The 17,170-nt window shown below is 42.6% G+C and overlaps 1 protein-coding gene across 3 annotated transcripts; it reads right to left on the bottom strand.

Annotated features, from left to right (window-relative positions):
- Positions 1–8,393: 8,393 nt before the first annotated feature.
- On the bottom strand, positions 8,394–17,156 carry safb (scaffold attachment factor B). 3 transcript variants are annotated; one of them, XM_079157979.1, is made up of 21 exons: positions 16,792–17,156; positions 16,396–16,492; positions 15,282–15,346; positions 14,880–15,140; positions 14,718–14,777; positions 14,593–14,632; positions 13,355–13,781; positions 12,955–12,998; positions 12,770–12,873; positions 12,454–12,603; positions 12,053–12,141; positions 11,723–11,772; positions 11,520–11,599; positions 11,267–11,403; positions 10,963–11,089; positions 10,582–10,778; positions 10,246–10,423; positions 10,028–10,110; positions 9,864–9,922; positions 9,554–9,608; positions 8,394–9,459 (listed from the first exon to the last, which is right to left on the bottom strand). In XM_079157979.1, exons 1-21 carry the CDS (start codon positions 16,942–16,944, stop codon positions 9,342–9,344), a joined length of 2,574 nt encoding a protein of 857 aa, XP_079014105.1. In that variant the 5' UTR covers positions 16,945–17,156; the 3' UTR covers positions 8,394–9,341. The 3 variants fall into 3 exon arrangements, with proteins under 3 accessions (XP_079014105.1, XP_079014104.1, XP_079014106.1); XM_079157978.1 differs by having other exon boundaries at positions 11,261–11,403; positions 16,792–17,145; XM_079157980.1 differs by having other exon boundaries at positions 9,320–9,459; positions 9,554–9,604; positions 11,261–11,403; positions 16,792–17,147.
- Between the last annotated feature and the right edge of the window lie 14 nt (positions 17,157–17,170).

Raw genomic sequence — 17,170 nt, 5'->3', positions numbered from 1 at the left:
GTTCTTATGGTCTGTCACAGTTGCCTCTCCAAGTCATCTTTATGGGTGGCTTATTTGAATATTCAAACATGATTGGCTGACGGTTAGAGGGGCGGAGTTTAAACTTTGTCCCAGCTCTGAAATCACTGAAGGGAAATCATTCACAATTTTCTGCACAGGAGAGCTGACTATCTGCAGCGCACCGCAATGTGTCTTTAGCGTTATAGAAACGGTGTCATTAGTGCCAATTATCAACTATCAACTAAATAGATTTAAGTAGTATTTAATGTAATGTATTTCAGAAACATGTTTTGTTATATTTGTTGAATAAGACAATAGGTAACATTTTATCCAATTAATTTATGGCTCTGTCACTTGCAATTCAATGTCAGTTTACTTTATTTCACTGATATTCCAGTCAGCACACTGCTCTCCAAGAGTCCTGGGTATACATCAAAGACAAACAATTAACGATAAGTAAGACAATTAAATCACAGTAATAACAGCACAGTCTGTCACAAGCTAGTGAATTATAGTATTTTCATACCAAAATACATTACATTACATTACAGTCATTTAGCAGACGCTTTTATCCAAAGCGACTTACAATTCAGATTATATCACACCGTATAGGCACAGCTACAGGAGCAATTTTATACCTCTCCAGAACCTGATCAGAGGTTCATAATTTTTTTCTAAACATATTTACTGACATGTCACTGATGTTCATTATGTGATTTAGTTTACTGATGCCATGGTGTTGTCAGCCAGAGACCACTGAAGCCAAGTCCGATGTGATCATCTTAGACAGATCTTCTGAGCGTTGTGGGTGTGTGTTTGAAAGCCCCCTTTCCTATTGGTGGATCACTGGTGAGTCTGCACTCGAAAACAATGACAAAGCACAACTGGATCTTAATGTATTGAAAAAAAGCTTGAAAAGCTAATAATAATGTAAATCAATAAAAGTAAATTCCCAACTCAAATCATGTAAAATGAAAACAAGATGTTAAGACGCTCGGTGCATTCTTTACGTTGGTAGTTAAACCCCTTTGCGGCACTTGGGGGCACCGAACTCCATAAACTCCATAGAAATCAAAGACACATGTAGACTGAGAGCATGCATGAAGGAAATGTGTCCGAGCCCCTACAAGCTTTATAATGATTTTCATGCCAAAACAACTGCGTGAGAATATTTTACACCTTTGTTTTCTCTACAAACTGAGGGCAACAAAACAGTTCAACCTATAACCTATGTGTTTTTCCATCGGGATAAAGGTTCCTTGTTTTTAAACCTGATATGCATTTGTTTTTGGAGAATCAGGTCTGTGTAAGATGTCGCCCCCAGCAATATTATTCTTCTAAAACCCGTAGAGATAAAACTGTATGAGATTTTGGATTAGAATATTACGTGTGGTGCGTGACTTAGGGGGCCGTGTTGTGTTCCGTGTTGCCTTAAAAAGAAAAAGAGCCGCAGACAAGAGAAGAAGAAGCAAACGAGAAGTGTTACATTCATCTAACCCTTACTTTTTGTCTTGTTTACCTTTACCTGCATGGCAATCATTTTACACTTGTGTTCTATTGACACTGGCTTTACTTCGTCATTGTTTAGGTTCCAACAGACCCAAGTGGTGTAAAAAATCTTCTTTTTTGCCCCTTGACCTCATTAGAACACGCTAGAAAAGTACTGAAGCGGTAACCTTTCCCATGTAGAAACATCACATGTTTATAAGCGGTTCTCATAAAAATCAGGGAAAGTCCTGAAATCTCAAGGTGATGTTTTTTTAGATGTTTTTGAGAAGTCAGCGTGACTACAAAAGAAAAATAGGAAGAAGCTGATTCACGTTCCTTCATGAAAGACCAGCATTTTCTGCACAATTGAATCCTCAGTCATCAACTTCTGCTATTTTCCTTCTCTAATTATAGTATCCCGTTTCTTTTATCTGACATGTTCAAGAGTATGCCTATGAGGAGGTGTGTTTGTATTTATGTGTCTGCCAGTGATTGTCACGAAGGTGATGCTTATGGCCAGACCAACAGGCCCAACCCAGTGATTAGAGAGAGGAGAAACGCCTTTCCCCCATCATTCACTGAAGTTACTGTACTTGACCCCAAGGGAGACCCACAGATATATGACAGGGCAGGAATATCATATCCTTTATGAGACACACCCTGGCATGCAAAAAGAGGGATAAGGGATGTAGAAGAAACGTAGAAGAATGAGAGCAGCGGCTGATTAAAGACGGGCAGACAAAATGCAGCAGTTGACAGTAGCGACGGGTGGCAGACAGACTGCCTGTGTGTTTTGTCTTGTATACAGATCTGATATGTCCCAGTCTAATGTCACTCAGTCCCTTTAAGCTCCAATTAGTTTGGCTTTGACCTTGAGACCATGCTGAGGAAATGAAAAGATCACTGCAGAGAGAACATATATTTCCTGCTGGGGAGGAATTCCTTCACCATCCTGTTATTGCTTTTTCTTCTTCTTCTGGAGTCGTTCAAACCTAAAGGGCTGCCCATTAGTTTCACATTCCTCTGTTTTAAACTTCTGAGAGATTATGAGCAGAGCGGTGTTGAGTGACGCAGACTTCGTAAATCTGCCGAATGTCCGAGGCAGTGGCATTTGGACTCCATCTGTTTCCTCCAGTATTCGTGCATGTGTTTACGACCACTGGAGCAAACACAGGTGTAACTTCAATCCCGGATAACAACAACACACAGTCAGTCATGCTCGCATGGAATCTCCGAAAGTGGGACAAAAACCTCGTAAACATGCGTTTAAGCAGCCGTGCCAACACACTCTCACTCACCCACACACACATGGTGAAATCCTCAACCCCTATTCTTGTGTTTCAGAGAGGTAACACCATGTGCTTACAGTATGTGGCTTCCACAGTATTGATGTGGCTGCAGACTTTCATGTTATCTGGTGTTATATATCCATCTTCTCCTCTGTCCCTTAATCTGTATTCTTCGCCGCCTGTTCTAGGTCATCCTCTCATTGATTTTCATGTCTTTGTTGGCACTCATCACATCGTGTTCCCCTTTATCTGAAGGTTTCCGCTCTGGTTCACGGCCATCACTTGTCCAGACACAACAGGAGAGGGATTTCTGCTGAGACCTTGAAGCAAGCTGGGGAGCATAATGTCAAAGAGGAAAGACAAACTCATGAATCGTGGTTTCACAAATCCTTAGGTTTAGTTCACATTAATGACATGGAAGCTCAAGAGACCGCTCTAATTAACCAACACCAGAGTGAATTTTAGCTTTACTGCCCATTCAGAATCCATTAGACGAGGAAAAAGATTTGCTGGGCAGGCAGGACAGAAAGAAAGAAAGGTTCCTCCTCAGTAGGAGTTCAGTCTTTTACGAGCCTCCAACTAAATACACAGTAAGGTCATAAAAGAGCAGCAGAAAGACTTGAGTGTGTGAGGAAGCCAATATTTTATGCCTCTATTCAAAGGTGACAGGAAGTGGTTGTGTTATACACTTGTGGCGGCAGTTTAACGAGGAAAAACGAATTGATGCGTGAATTGTGTGTGCGTGCACGGGACATGTGGGTGTTTATGTCTAATATACACTGAGAGTGTTTGTTCACTGTACACTGTGAACCTTAAAACCCTTATTTTTCTTCTGTAGAATTCAGGAGATCATAGATTATTATTATTACAAATTAGATTAGAATAGTTTTGCAAGTGAAAAAGCAGCTGAAATCACATCTGCGGCCTCGCTGTGAGCCTTTATTCTGTTGTAGTGACGATGAGATCGGTGGAAAGTCAAACATCAGTCATCTCTTATCTCATGTTTGACGGACGGAAGAAGAATGTGTGGAGATCTTTCTGTTTCTGGTGCATTGATCAATCGTGAGTCTGATAATGTTAAAGGAGTGCAATGCTAAATAACTTCTCCTTACATAATGTTTAACATATACAGTATATAAATGTATATTTAAATATGCATGAAACCTAAGTCCTGGTGCAGTAGGCACTGTTACGCAGCATGAGTACATTTTTGTATGCCAATTGGATAAGGCATACATGTAAATACTCCTACAGTGTGTGTGTGTGTGTGTGTGTGCACGCATGTACAGTATGTGCAGAGGAATAAGTGTGAATAGGAAAAACACATGCAGACACACACACACACACACACAGAGGAACAAATGAGTTGAAGGCTATACATCTGTTGCTGCATGTCTTCTGTAAGTCAGAGCTTACAGAGCTTCCACTGTCCTCTACACATTATGTGTCCAGTACACAAAAGCCTACACACTTTTGTCATGGATGCAAGTGAGTGTACACAGAGTCCCGTCAGTGAGCTGCAAAGCAAGGACACATATATATATGTGTGTGAGTGAGTGTGTGTGTGTGTGTGTGTGTGTATGTGTGTGCTGGAGATCCACACCCTGTAAGCTCTGCCTGCTCAGTTGAGTTTTCTCCAGTTTCTCCGTCATGCCTGTACATTACAAAGGGGCTTTTTCACATGCATGTCGGTGGATTTGTCTGCCTGTTATGAGAGGAATGCAGAAGCGCAGAGGGCTGAATGAGGCCTACGTGTCAAGTTGGTGTTAAGGCGGACGACTTGGGTCGCCGTGCGTACAGCAGTGAGCACCAGTCCAGTCAGACCGGAATTCCTCAACTCACTGATGTCCCAACTCAGGAGGGAGAAGAGCTTTCATAACTATTTGATTTCAACTGCTCCAGAAGATGCCAGCGTTTTGCCTGTAAGCAGTTGAGAAGGGGTTGAAATGTCCATTTCAATTCCTGTTGACTCGGCTGTTTAAATGATTTGAATCATTTTGCACCCCTAATCTTATCTGATAATAAACTTCAACATGTTCCCATTAATGTATTATTCTACATCAAATAACAGATAGTTTGATAATGCACTAATTGTGACGTTTCACAGGATTGGTCAAAGAGTAAATTGATTTCATGAAGTCATTAATTAATATGTTTTGTTCCTGCAAAAAGATAGTAAAGAAATAGCCCAAATTAAAGACTGAGAGGACAATCTATGATTATCTTAAGGTGAGAAACAGCTCAGACATGAATCTGAAACAACAGAACATTTGATTTTGCCCTCAGTGTTCAGCATCCCTCTTACAGCCCCGGATGACAGCAGCCTGATGTCTGACTCTCCAGGTCTTGGACTGGGATGAACCATCTTGGCTCAGGTTTGGCCTTCGCTCCCTTCTCTTCTGTCTGGCTGCTGTCTGAGCTCGATGTCTTTGGCAGACAGGAATCAGAGTTTGCATCATTCCTCCCGTGCTGCTGCCCGGCAGCCTTATCGTGAAGACTGGCTGCATTACACGAATGATTGTGATAAACTCAGGATTATCGTTTTGGCAGCAGACGAAGGATTTCCCCCAATGTAAACATATGTTGTCTGTCTGTGGTTTTGCCTAAATTCCTTAAAAGCCCTGAGCAAAAATGTCTTTTAAGGATTGCAAAAACATACTCAAAAATCATGCAAGGACTATATGATGGGTCAATTTAACAAAGATATTCTCAAAAGACATTTGTTGGCAGAAACAGGGCAGGGCGGATAGAGTAGATAGACTATATATTTTCTTATCTCTCTCCCTTTCTGCATTTTTTTGACCCACAACACTGAAGCTCTGCAGACCATCTCATCCTCCCTGCAGTTTGAGCTGTTGTTCCGAGCTTCATTTCTGTTGAAACATAATAAGGATGTTAGCTCAGCTTTGATTTCCCTCAGCTGTCCAAGGAAGCTCTTGGTGGATCCACCTGTGGTGGTCTCAGGTCTGGTGTATTGCAGCCTAACATATAAGAGGAGCACATGCACATGCACATGCACATGCACATGAACGCACCACAACCCTGCTTCAGCGTCTCACATTTCACATGCGCTGCCACTGATTCAGAGAAGTGAACCAATTGTAGCGATGAAACACTGCAGAGGATCTTGCTGAAAACCTGCTGTTCTGTAGTCTCTTGCCATACATACACTCGTGTACATTACTTTTAATACAGAATAACCTTGTGATTTATTAAAACATCTCTGCAACATATGGGCATCTTCAGGTAATGAGTGTGAGAGGAGAGAGACTCAAGAGACACAGAGATGTGTAGGACACTTCAGCTCGAAGGCTGATCAGGACAGAGAGAGAAAATAAGCACACATTCCAAAGGCCAGGGTAAATGATGTTGCACAGCACGGGGGTGACGCCGAAGATCAGTGGTGCATGCGTGTTTGTGTGTGTGTGTGCGTGCATGTGTGTGCATTCCTTTTACATTGACCTCATTGTGAGTGCTTACAGACGCATATATGCCTTTAAGTGTGTATGTGTCCGGGTAAAGTGTCTGTGGCCTTCTCCAGCTCAGTCGTGTTGATTTTAGCTGTTCGTTCTACATCTGGTGACCTATTTGCAGTGCTGGTCACTGGTGCATGTCCTCAATTTAACCCCCAACATCCTCTCACTGACAAGTCATGTCCTCTCTGCATTTATCTTCTGTCACAAGCTTTTCCACTTGTAGCGCTGCTGTCATCCATGTCCACATGGATGCAACAGCCAAAGCATGCAATCATCAGTTTTAACTGTTGCTTATCATGAGAAAGTAATTATTTCAGCAGGTTCTACCGTTGCACTCACTTTCCTTTAATATGCATAATAACATCTACTTAATGCCTAACGTATGAATAGAAACGACCAGTTCTTGCCTCTATTTGTGATTATATATCTCCCTCTAGTGGACAATTAGAAAACGACAAGAGGACAATTTATTTTTTTGTTTCCACACGAAACAGCCAGAGAAGGGTCAACAGGTGGGTTGGGGACGGGGCCAGTGATGCTGTCAATGTTGCAAACTGACAAATGCACATCTCTGGACCATGCCTGCATGTTGTTTTGTGTTACTGGAGTTGCAGACTTGCAGATTTGATACAATGACAGGGGTCCCCCGTAATGCCACAACATCGCGATAACAATTTTATTGGCTAAAAGTGTGCAGACATCCAGGAAAAGACACTGAGGTGCAAAACTAAAAATACTACATTGCAGGACACAAAGGAGGCTTGCACACTGTTAGGCTCCTAATACATAGTTTATTTCTCTATTCTTTTCTTTTTTTTTAAACAGGCATTTCTTGTAGAGGCAGCAATCAACTCAAATCGTTATCACCTGCTGGTTTGTGCGGTTTTGTTTTTCCTTGGGGATTGCTGACCAGCAGCTGATAATGATTTGAGTTGATTACAGGCCTTTGTTTTCCGCTTTCTCACGGGACTGAGGCAAGAATTAAAGGATTTAATTGCAGCCTAGAACAGTGTGCAGACCTCCTTTGTGCCCTAAAAGGTTGTCCACACTTTTGAAAGCTACTTCTAAATTAATTTATGAAGGACGAAACAAGTTTTCACAGATTATTCGAACTTATTTATTAACTTAAATTAACACCAACAACACGAGTTTACAGCCTGCTGTTGAGCACTTCTCCAGCAATATGCACACACTATGAGTCATATCTTGCGCTTCATGATACGAGTAGCTGCGTGCTGAAGGAGGAAAGCATCGGTGGGAAGAGAGGAACTGCATTTGTAGAAGAGGAACTTGGATCCAGTAATAGATAAGGACCAAGGGAAGTTAAACGTGAAGAAGGAGCTATATCTGGAAATCATATCCGTGTCATGACCGTGAAGTACAGAGGTCAAAATGACATCTTCAAGTCAAGAACCTCATCTCCTGTCGCAAATAAACACGTGATCCTGGACAATCTGCTATTCTGCAATGAGAATGTTATATGCAACACTAACATTGAGGTGTCTGTCACGAGTCTAGATTGTTGGACTACAACCAGTTCTACCAGACCACCCACTGGGTTTGGTGTTGCAGCCACTAGCTTCCAACCTCATTTCTTCAGTCTAGGCTGAAGGTCTTTTAGTCATGTGAAATACAGTACATTCATTCTCATCGGACATCCAAGTTTAGTAACTCTCCCTCTGCTGTTTGGAAAGGTTTCAGGGCACCAGAACAGAAGTCTGAGTGCACAAGTTCAGTGTTTGTAGTACTGAAGAGAATCATGGCATCTTGGTGGTTTCATTATTATTCCATTTAAGTCAGAGGGAAACATCCTGTTATATAATCAGTTTGCAACAATACTCCTCATCTTGGACACTATTAACTACAAGTTCAAATGTAAGTTGTCAATCAAGTCTTTACATCTTTGCTGCACAATCATTTTATTATCAAACCATTCAATGGTGGCAGCGCATCCCCAAATCTAAATGGAGCCATGACCAATGTCAAAAAAAGGTCTAATGGAAAAAATTAAATTGTTGCTTCAAAGTGTCATGCCAGCTCATATGCTTTAGTTTAGTTTGTGTGCTTAATATGAGCCCCTGACATTGAATTCTAAATTAATATTTTGTCAATTTAAAATAAGAGTCGGGGAGCATTTGTTTCAGTAGCACCACTGCAAAAAGATGAAAAATCTTTTATTTATGGAGTCAATTTCACCCTGTGTATTTTACAGCCGAGCTTCACTAGACACCAGCAGCTAATATTCTTCGACACGGACCAGAGCACGGCGTTAAATGAACCAAACAGAAGGACTTCCCTAAATATAACACTTACGAAAAACAAAACAAAAAAACACATTTGAGTTACAGAAAACATAGGCTGAAACAGAATACATTAAATTGTAAGATTTAGATTTTATAACAGATCTTAATCAATAGTTTGTGAACACAGATGCTTCTGGGGCATTTATTACCATTATTCAACAATGACACAAGTCAAATACAAAAAAAGCACTGATTGAAATATATTTAAAAATAAACTAACAAGCATGGACAACAATGTGAATGAATTTACTTTTAAAAAACATTTAACTCATCGGCAAAACTCCAAACATCTCTTTGAAAAAGAATGACGTCAAAAAGTAGCCTCAAGCTATGAAGAACTGAATTGCAACGAAGGCAAATTTAACGAGAATTGAAAACATCCACAATGCTTCAGACAAACTGGGATACAGAGAGAAGACTGGTGAGGTTAGGTCCATTGACCCAGGTGTCTAGAAAACATCTTCATCCACAACACAGAGCTCTGACGTGACTTTCCACTACAGGCCCACCTGCATATACAACACAGTCTTGGCAAGCCGTTGTGTTAGAATAACAAGGTAGGTTGGACTGAATGATAAATACAAGGCAGGAGATCACTACATCACGCACACAAACAAAAAAAGGGAGAAGCGATGAGAAAAACAAATGTCTCCATCAAAAAATTGAATGGAATTGTGTCAACAACAAAAAAAATCCTGGTTTTAAAAAAATTTACAAAACAAGGTGGTCGCATCCTTCCCGATACGACCTCCTGAAACAGTCCCACTATTGTCTTCAGACAGACATCAGTAGCGTCGGCCAAAAGCTCCACCCTGCAGCCCGCTGCCCTGCAGCAGCTGGTTCTGCCTGTTGAGAGCTCCGGACAGGGACTGAGATGTTCCTGTGTTTATGTAGCTTCCGCGGCTGGTGGACAAAAAACACACAATGATCAATACTGTTCTATCATAATGAAAAAAATAATAACATCAAAAAAGAGGTGTAAATATTCACTTCTCACCTTGCTATTCCTCCACGTGCTATGTGGCTCTGGCCTGGGATGGCTCCGTCTCTAGCTGGAACAAAAAAGCAAAACATCAGGAGGTGGAATAGCTGCGAGTCTATATTGCCATTACGTGCTAAAAACTCTAGTTTCAGGACACGTGGCACCATCATCCCTCAGCTTGCTACTATAATTATGCCATCTTCTACTCCCATCATCAGAGGGCAAAAAGCTACTTCCGAATGTACATCATGGTATCACGAAAAAAACCGTCAGTGTAACTAGCGATACGATCAATACGAACACAATTAAACACAAGTATGCGTACTTTGCCATGTTCTGTCTCCATCTATTTTCCGACTAGAGTCCCAGTCTCGACCCCCTTCCCTAAGAAAAAAAAAAAAACATTTTAATTTTTCATCCCTCCAGGAAAAATGTCAGCACTGGACACTATCTAGGTGTTTATGTGTCTCGAGCTGAAGCCAGTCTCACCTGGTGTTGATGCGTTTGTCATAGCCTCCACTCCAGGACTCCCGGCCTTCTCTGCCATGTCTTTCTGACCTGTCTGAGAAGTGCTGAAAGAAAAAGGACACGAGACAATTCATTCATTCTGTGTCCCTGCACAGTTGCTACTTTACTGAAAACATTCATCCATTGTTCCTCTACGAGGTCACTCGTGACCATTCAGTTACATGTTCAATTCTTCTTACCTGCCCGTCTCTGTCTGCAGCGACGCTGCGAGTGTTGTCTCGCCTGTCGGTCAGCAGGTCGTCTTGGTACCGGCCCCGGTCTCTGTGGTCAACGTCCTGGTAACGTTCCTGACGACCGAAGTCTGAGCGGCTGTAACGGTCATCGAGGGCCACGCGCTTCTCAGGCCAGTCGTCTTTCCTAAAAGGGAGGAGCAGGCAACGACATCGGGCATGAAGTTCATCCACTGAGCTGCTCTTTATCCATCCGATATCTAACACCACACATTCAGACGTACTGAAGCTCTCACCCGTATTACTGCTAAGATCTTGTGATTTCATGATTCTGTTATTATTTACCTGCCATCCATATCATAGGGCCTCTTAACAGGGCGGCGGTCCTGTTCATAGCGCAGCTGCTCCTGCTGCCGCCGCAGCTCATCGCGCTCCCTGAGGATCCTTTCCTGCTCGCGCCGCCTCTCGTACTCTATGCGTAGCCTTTCCCGCTCCAAGAACTGACGCTCCATGCGATCCGCGTCGAGGCGCTGCTTCTCAGCCTGGGAGTCAAACCATTCATGAGATTATCAAAAACGCAAGGAAAACTGACGAGGAGAAAATTAAATTGATATATGGGAGCAAGATGAACCTATATTTCTATTACTGTAATCAACAGGCTTTGCAAGATTTGCACCAGATAATAATGTAATGTCGTAAATGTGGGCGACAGGTGACTAACGGTACCTCCAGCCAGCTTCTCTTCCGGAGCAAGTGTTTCCTCTCCTCTTTCTCTCGGAACAGACGGATTCGCTCGCGCTCACGGTCCGGGCGGTTGTCGCGAGTGTCCCGGCCGTCCCGGTTGTCCCGGTCACTGAAAGAAGATGGCAAAGATCGATCTCTCAGCACCAAATGTACAGTTTATGTTGTAAATATAGGTCAACAGTGTTAAATCATACAGTAAAACTGCTGAAACGGGCATTTCTTCAGCCTTCAACAAGGAAGATTTTAGGTCAACATTTATTTTTTAGAGAATGATGCTTACGTGAACCTGCGTCTCTCCACCTCTCTGATCTCTCTCTCTCGTTGTCTCTGTCTCTCCCGCTCTCTCTGCTCCTTGATCTGGTCAAACGACAAGATTTCTTTCTTCTCTTTACTGGGTGACTTGCGGTCACGACTTTTTGAGCTCTGGAGAGAGGAGACAATGAAAGAAAAAGGTAAAATAGTGACCTTGTACGCTGGCCTATAAATGACCAGGGTGCATCTTAGTAACATCGTGTGAGGAAGAAGCTTTAGTTACTTACTCGTTCCTTGCTTTTGGTTTTCACGCTGATGACGGGCTCTCCTTTGGATTTGTCCATAACTACAGTCCTCTCATTCCGCCCTGTCAAACAAACACAATTGATATGGTCAAGAAAATAGGAAGATGTTTTGAAGAAGTGACTTTTATTCAGTGTTTACTTTCTTTTTTTTTCATACAAGCTGGAAATGATCACACATTTCTCACCTTTGCCATCTTTTCCGTCTCCCTCAACCTTCTCATCCTTTCCATCAGATCTACAGAAAACATGAACAGTTGAGCCAGCGCAGTATCAACGAACATTTTAGAACAACAGTTTAGTTAATGGTTTACTTTCCTCCCACATAGTTGATAGCTAATCCACACTGAGGAGCTCAAACTACTGCGGTTGTAGGTTACTACTGGGGCATGCCGTACTATAAATGTTTGCGCCCGTCATACTTAAAAGCACACCGGACCAAAATACCGAGCTGACGGGGCTTTTCTTTTTAGGAAGAGACTCTTCTCAGAGAGGCAGCAGCTTGTGAGCGGTCTTACTTGGAGTCAGACGACTGTCTCCTGTCACTGCCAGACTTCTTGGGGTCGTTCTTGTCTGCTGGCTTCTTCCCCACGGGCTCATTCTTAGCCTGCAATGTTTAAACAGGAACGTGCTTATTAACAAAAGCTGAATGAACAGATTTCAATTCACACTGATCATACAATGAAAATGAACAATGACACCTCTTTGGTAGGCATCTGATTACGTGTGCTCTTTAACTTAATACATTTCTGTATTTTAATCTTCAAACTAAATTACATCAAATGTAAAAATTGCCTTGTTACCGGACCTACTATTACCCACTCATGTCTCTAAAAAAATGTAGTTCTGCAGAAAAATTGCTAAGATTCACTCAGACCCATGCGGTGATTCTCTGGGCGGCACCACTCCTGACACTCACCTGCTCCACAGAGATCATCCTGCCATGCAGCTCCGTCCTGTGAAGGTGGCTGATGCACGTGGTGGCCTCCTCTGCTGAAGACATGGTGACAAAACCATAGCAGCGAGCCCCGGGGCTCTTGGCGTTGGTCACCACCTTCGCTCCAACCACCTGCAGGAAAATGGAGAGAGAGAGGAGACGCAAGGACGCAAAAGGGTAGAGATGGCCAGAGAATAGGGAGGGAAAAAAAAATATGAAGTCCTCAATTTTAGATCAAACACGGGTGATCTGTAAATTGTAGGGCTTTTGACGACGGTGTGGGTGTGCATAGACTAACCTTGCCATATTTGCTGAAGAGAGTCTTCAGATCAGTCGCTCTAGTAGTGGTAGAAAGACCACTGACCCACAGATTCCTGCTACCGCTTGCTGCAGCAACAACGGCTACAAACAATAAATGAATGAGCATATATCCAATGAATATGAAGACAAGAACAGGGGGGGAAAAAAACGTTATCCACTCACCTTTTTCATCTTTTGACTCAGTCTTGCCATCTTTCTCCTCAGCGCTAGAGACAAAGAAATAAAAGCAATAAACATACAGCAGTGAAATACCTGGTATCTCTCCTCATACAGATGTATATACACTATGTGTTTTATGGTATAATACATAACCGACAGTGACCAGCCCATCATGTACCATAGTGCAGTGATTTAACAGTGAGTAAATGGAACTAGACCATATGGCAATCCGAATACTGGGCAATAAAGTGGAATAGGTGAGTGTAAAAGAATGACAAATGAAAACAAAGACAAATGCACAGAACGTTTTTACCTCCAAAGAGCATCCAAATTTTGCTAGCACAAAGGAGCCAATGCAACAGAGATAGCCATTTTGGTTTCTAGTAGACAGAAAGCAACAAACCTCTTTTTCTGATCATCGCCCTCTACAGAAGAGGACTCTTTCACTGTGGAGGCTGAGTCCGCAGCAGCTTTCTCTTCTGTCTTCTCATCCTCCTCACCCTTCTTAGACCCCATTTCTGAATCAACAGTTTCACCCACAGCGCCTTGTTCGCTTACACTAACGGCCTGCGAGCTTTCGTTTTCAGCGTCAAATGTCTCTTCTGGGGCATTCTGGGCATCCCCAACCTCTTTGGTGGGAGTCTCAACAACATCCGTGGCGCTCTCCGCATCTCCAGAGGCGGCGTTCTCGGACTTGGCACCGGTGTCGGACACATTGTCTTCCCCTCCGGCGGTGGCAGCGTGCTCTTCTTCAGGGCTCGTCTCGAGGCTCTGCTGGTGATCTTCGTTAAGTGGCTCAGATAAACAAGAGCCGGCTACTTTGTCATTTTCTACGGATTTAACAGGAATAGAATGGCACAGAGTTTAATCACTTCTGAAACACAGGAATGGTTAACGAGGAACTGGCAAGCCCTGGATTAGGAAGGTCATGACCACTGGCCTGTGCTCTTAGAACTATGTATTAAAACGATGAAGTAGGCCCTAACGAGAGACTGGAAGAGAACCCGAAGGCTGGAAGACAACTAAGCAACTAATGCGACTAACACTTGGGCTCAATTTTTCAAGTCGAACCACTTCACTGTGTTCACCTGATCCAAAGCAGACAAAGAGTTCAGTGCTGAAGAGAGCCACAAGATCAGCAGCAGCGGATTCTCGCTGCAGTCCACCTTCTTTCAGCCTTTTACTTTTCCCCCAGTGTCCATTCGTGATGATGACAAGAACATTGGCTCAAGTCCAGCAATTTCATGTCCAGCTGATTTCCGAGTCAGAGTCTTTAAAAAGCTGTAAACAGTTGATGAGTCTTGATGGATCTTCAGTGTCTTGTTCTTCATGTGGCAACCTGGAAACACTGCAATCACCTGCAACAGCTCACACCTCCCTGACCATGAAATATAATTGCTGTCAATGTGCATCAAATTGTTAACCACCGTTAGTTTACTACTGGCAGAATATAACTTAAATCAACATTTTTAAACCAGGGAAATTATTAAATGTGGTTAACCAAATTTCAACACAAAGCCAGCAATTCCCTTCGGGCTTCCAGTCTCTCTTCCTGGTTGAAACTAAACTAAGTGTTTGCATTCCAAGCTCAACACTGTAAAAAGATGCATCCACCTTTTTCTAAACAATTTTCTACAGTACCTGTTACTTCTTGCACGTCATCTGCATCGGGATCCTGAGCCTAAAAGAAAAGAATGTCTTAATGAATGTGACAGTTTGTGACGGCGTGCATTACCGTATAGCTTCACATACGTGAGGTAACCTACCATATCGATTGATGAGCATGTCATATGTTCAGTCTTATCTAACATCTCAGACTCATCCTTCTGTGAAAATAGATACAAATGCAGTCACGTTAAAAAAAATTGGCATTTAGACAAAGATAAGAGATCAAAATGAGTAGACACGTTTGTAGTCGAATTTCTCACCTCCGGGCCTCTTGCTTCATCTTCTGACTCGAGGGTCTTGTTGTCATGTTCATTCAACAGCGCGTCATCGTCATCTTGTTCATTCAAAAGAGCGTCTTTGTCATTTGCTTCATTCAACAGCGCATCTTCGTCAGAGTGAGAATTCACGGCTTCCTCGTCGTCCTCGGCTGGTATCCCGTTGTCATTCTCCGTCTCGTCCAGAACGTTCATGTCGAGGATGTCCATTTCCTGCATGTTCTCGTGGTAATCCTGAGACTCTTCCTGAAGAACAAAAGGAGGAAATTTGCTGAAGACCCTCACAAAAAAATTAAACAGCAATTCAGAACTTTGCAGTTGAGGGCGATGCAAAAGCATCATTACAGTAGTGCTTAAGATATGTGAAAATAAGTTAAGCACTCTCACCTGTCCATAGTGAGAGTCCTCCTCCATAGTACTGTCCTCTGGTTCATCATTCTCTTGCCTTGCATCTAGAGTAAATACATTTAGTTTAGACCGAGTGCTCATGTGGGCATCTTACAGGTATCAAAGAAAACGATGTGTGTGTGTGTGTGTGTGTGTGTGTGTGAGAGATTTTCAGGTGATGGGCAATCGTAAGGCAATCCAATACAACCGACAGCTCCTACATTTACGCATCTAAAAATGTTCTGTAACTGTGTTTGTTACAGAATAAGACAAGCCTCCCATAGTACTAATACTCCTCTCTCCAACGTGCCCAGGGAATTGTACACTGTACGTTTTAGCAAATGGAAGATAAATACAGTGAAACATATTTTATTCAACTCATTTGACAGTATAACCATTCAGTTTTGAGGTGAGAGACCACTGGGAAAGCTCACATTATGATATACTTAACATGTTATTCAGGACACTCACAATCAAAATGGACCTTTAACACATATTCAGGTTACACATCCATAAAGTAGGCTTCCCCAAATTGCCACTTTATTAGGTAAATTTGGCAAAAACTAACTCAGAAAAGCTCAGAAAGAAAAAAGAATCCTACCATCATAAAGGTTAAATTGTTCAGTTTATCTTCAAACAGTTTTAGAGAGTTATTATGGTCATTTTGGAGGGTGTATTTTCTGCTTGATGCCTTTTATTTGCATTGCATTAATAACTGATAGATGTTATCCACTCTACATCCATAATCACCATAAAGTTGAATCGGCTCCAAAAAAACCAAACACTGAGCATTATCCTCCATGAAGATGTAACGTTACCTAATAAAATGACACCGCGCACACCTGAACTACTGATTACTTTACCGAGCAAGTTTAATGGTAAGTGACCCGACTGTACCAGTGTCCACATGGGTGATCGTCTCTCAGACACTATAATGTGTTCTGTAGTTTCTTAACGCCAAGACTGTGAATGAAACACCTCGAGTAACTTAACGCTACCATGTGACATGTACATTTTTGCATTTACAGAAACGAATGGGGCAGACCGTCGGATAGTACAGACATTTGCAGTGTAGGTTAAACGGTGTCCACTTGACGTGTTATGGAAACTTTACCTTTGGAAGTCCGTTTCGGTGTCACATTAGATTTCTTTGGGTTGGACTCCGGAGCAACGGTAATCTCATCCGGATTCCCACCCTCTTCCTCGATTGCCTGTTTAATCACAGAGATGCGCACACTTCAACACACAGAAGCATTTTATTTTACAAAAATCTAATATGTAAATAGACACGAGATGATAGTTAGTTAGCCGTTTGGCGCAAACGTTAGCTGACGATTAACGCTAGCTAGCACAAAGTCAGGCCTCGTAAGCTAAGCTAACGTTAGCTTTAGGTTTAGCGTAGACTACGTTCAAGAAGCCACAAAATACAGGCCTCGATAGTAACGTTAAGTTACTTGGGTTAGTCAAATCCAGTGCATAGTTTTTTTTTTAAAGTGAGCAGATAGACGACCTTCTTCAGGCGCTCGGACAGCACGCTCTTCACGCCCGTGATGTCCAGGTTTCGTTTCTTCAGCTCGGCCTTCAGGTCGATCACTCTCAGCTCCGACAGTTTGCGGACCTCTGCGCCCTCCAGAACGATCACGTCTGCGGATGGGTCGGCCATCGTTTTGTCCGTGAGGATATCTCTTCAGGTTTTTAAACAATCCTTTTTCAATGCACTTTATTTACTGATGCTGCACTTTACGAATGGGAGCAGCTAGCTTGCAAAAATACTGCAAAATGGAGGCCGCGGTGAGCCAGTCGAGTTGACGTTACGGCGCAGGCGCAGTACGGTCGTAGTGCAGAGCACCGGAGAAATCACACATTAACAAGAAACATCCACATACAGT

This window comes from Pholis gunnellus (genome assembly GCF_910591455.1).
Source record: "Pholis gunnellus genome assembly, chromosome: 4".
Classification (NCBI taxonomy): Eukaryota; Metazoa; Chordata; class Actinopteri; order Perciformes; family Pholidae; genus Pholis; species Pholis gunnellus.
This window is presented reverse-complemented; position numbering and strand designations above follow the sequence as displayed.

What these genes read in the sequence shown, in the direction of transcription:
- safb (XM_079157978.1), bottom strand. Translation starts at nt 16,944, where the DNA reads ATGGCCGACCCATCCGCAGACGTGATCGTTCTGGAGGGCGCAGAGGTC. An exon ending in ACCGAAACGGACTTCCAAAG is followed by an intron (nt 15,347 to 16,395) that starts GTAAAGTTTCCA and finishes TATTTACTCTAG; the next exon opens with ATGCAAGGCAAGAGAATGAT. An exon ending in AGGACTCTCACTATGGACAG is followed by an intron (nt 15,141 to 15,281) that starts GTGAGAGTGCTT and finishes TTTGTTCTTCAG; the next exon opens with GAAGAGTCTCAGGATTACCA.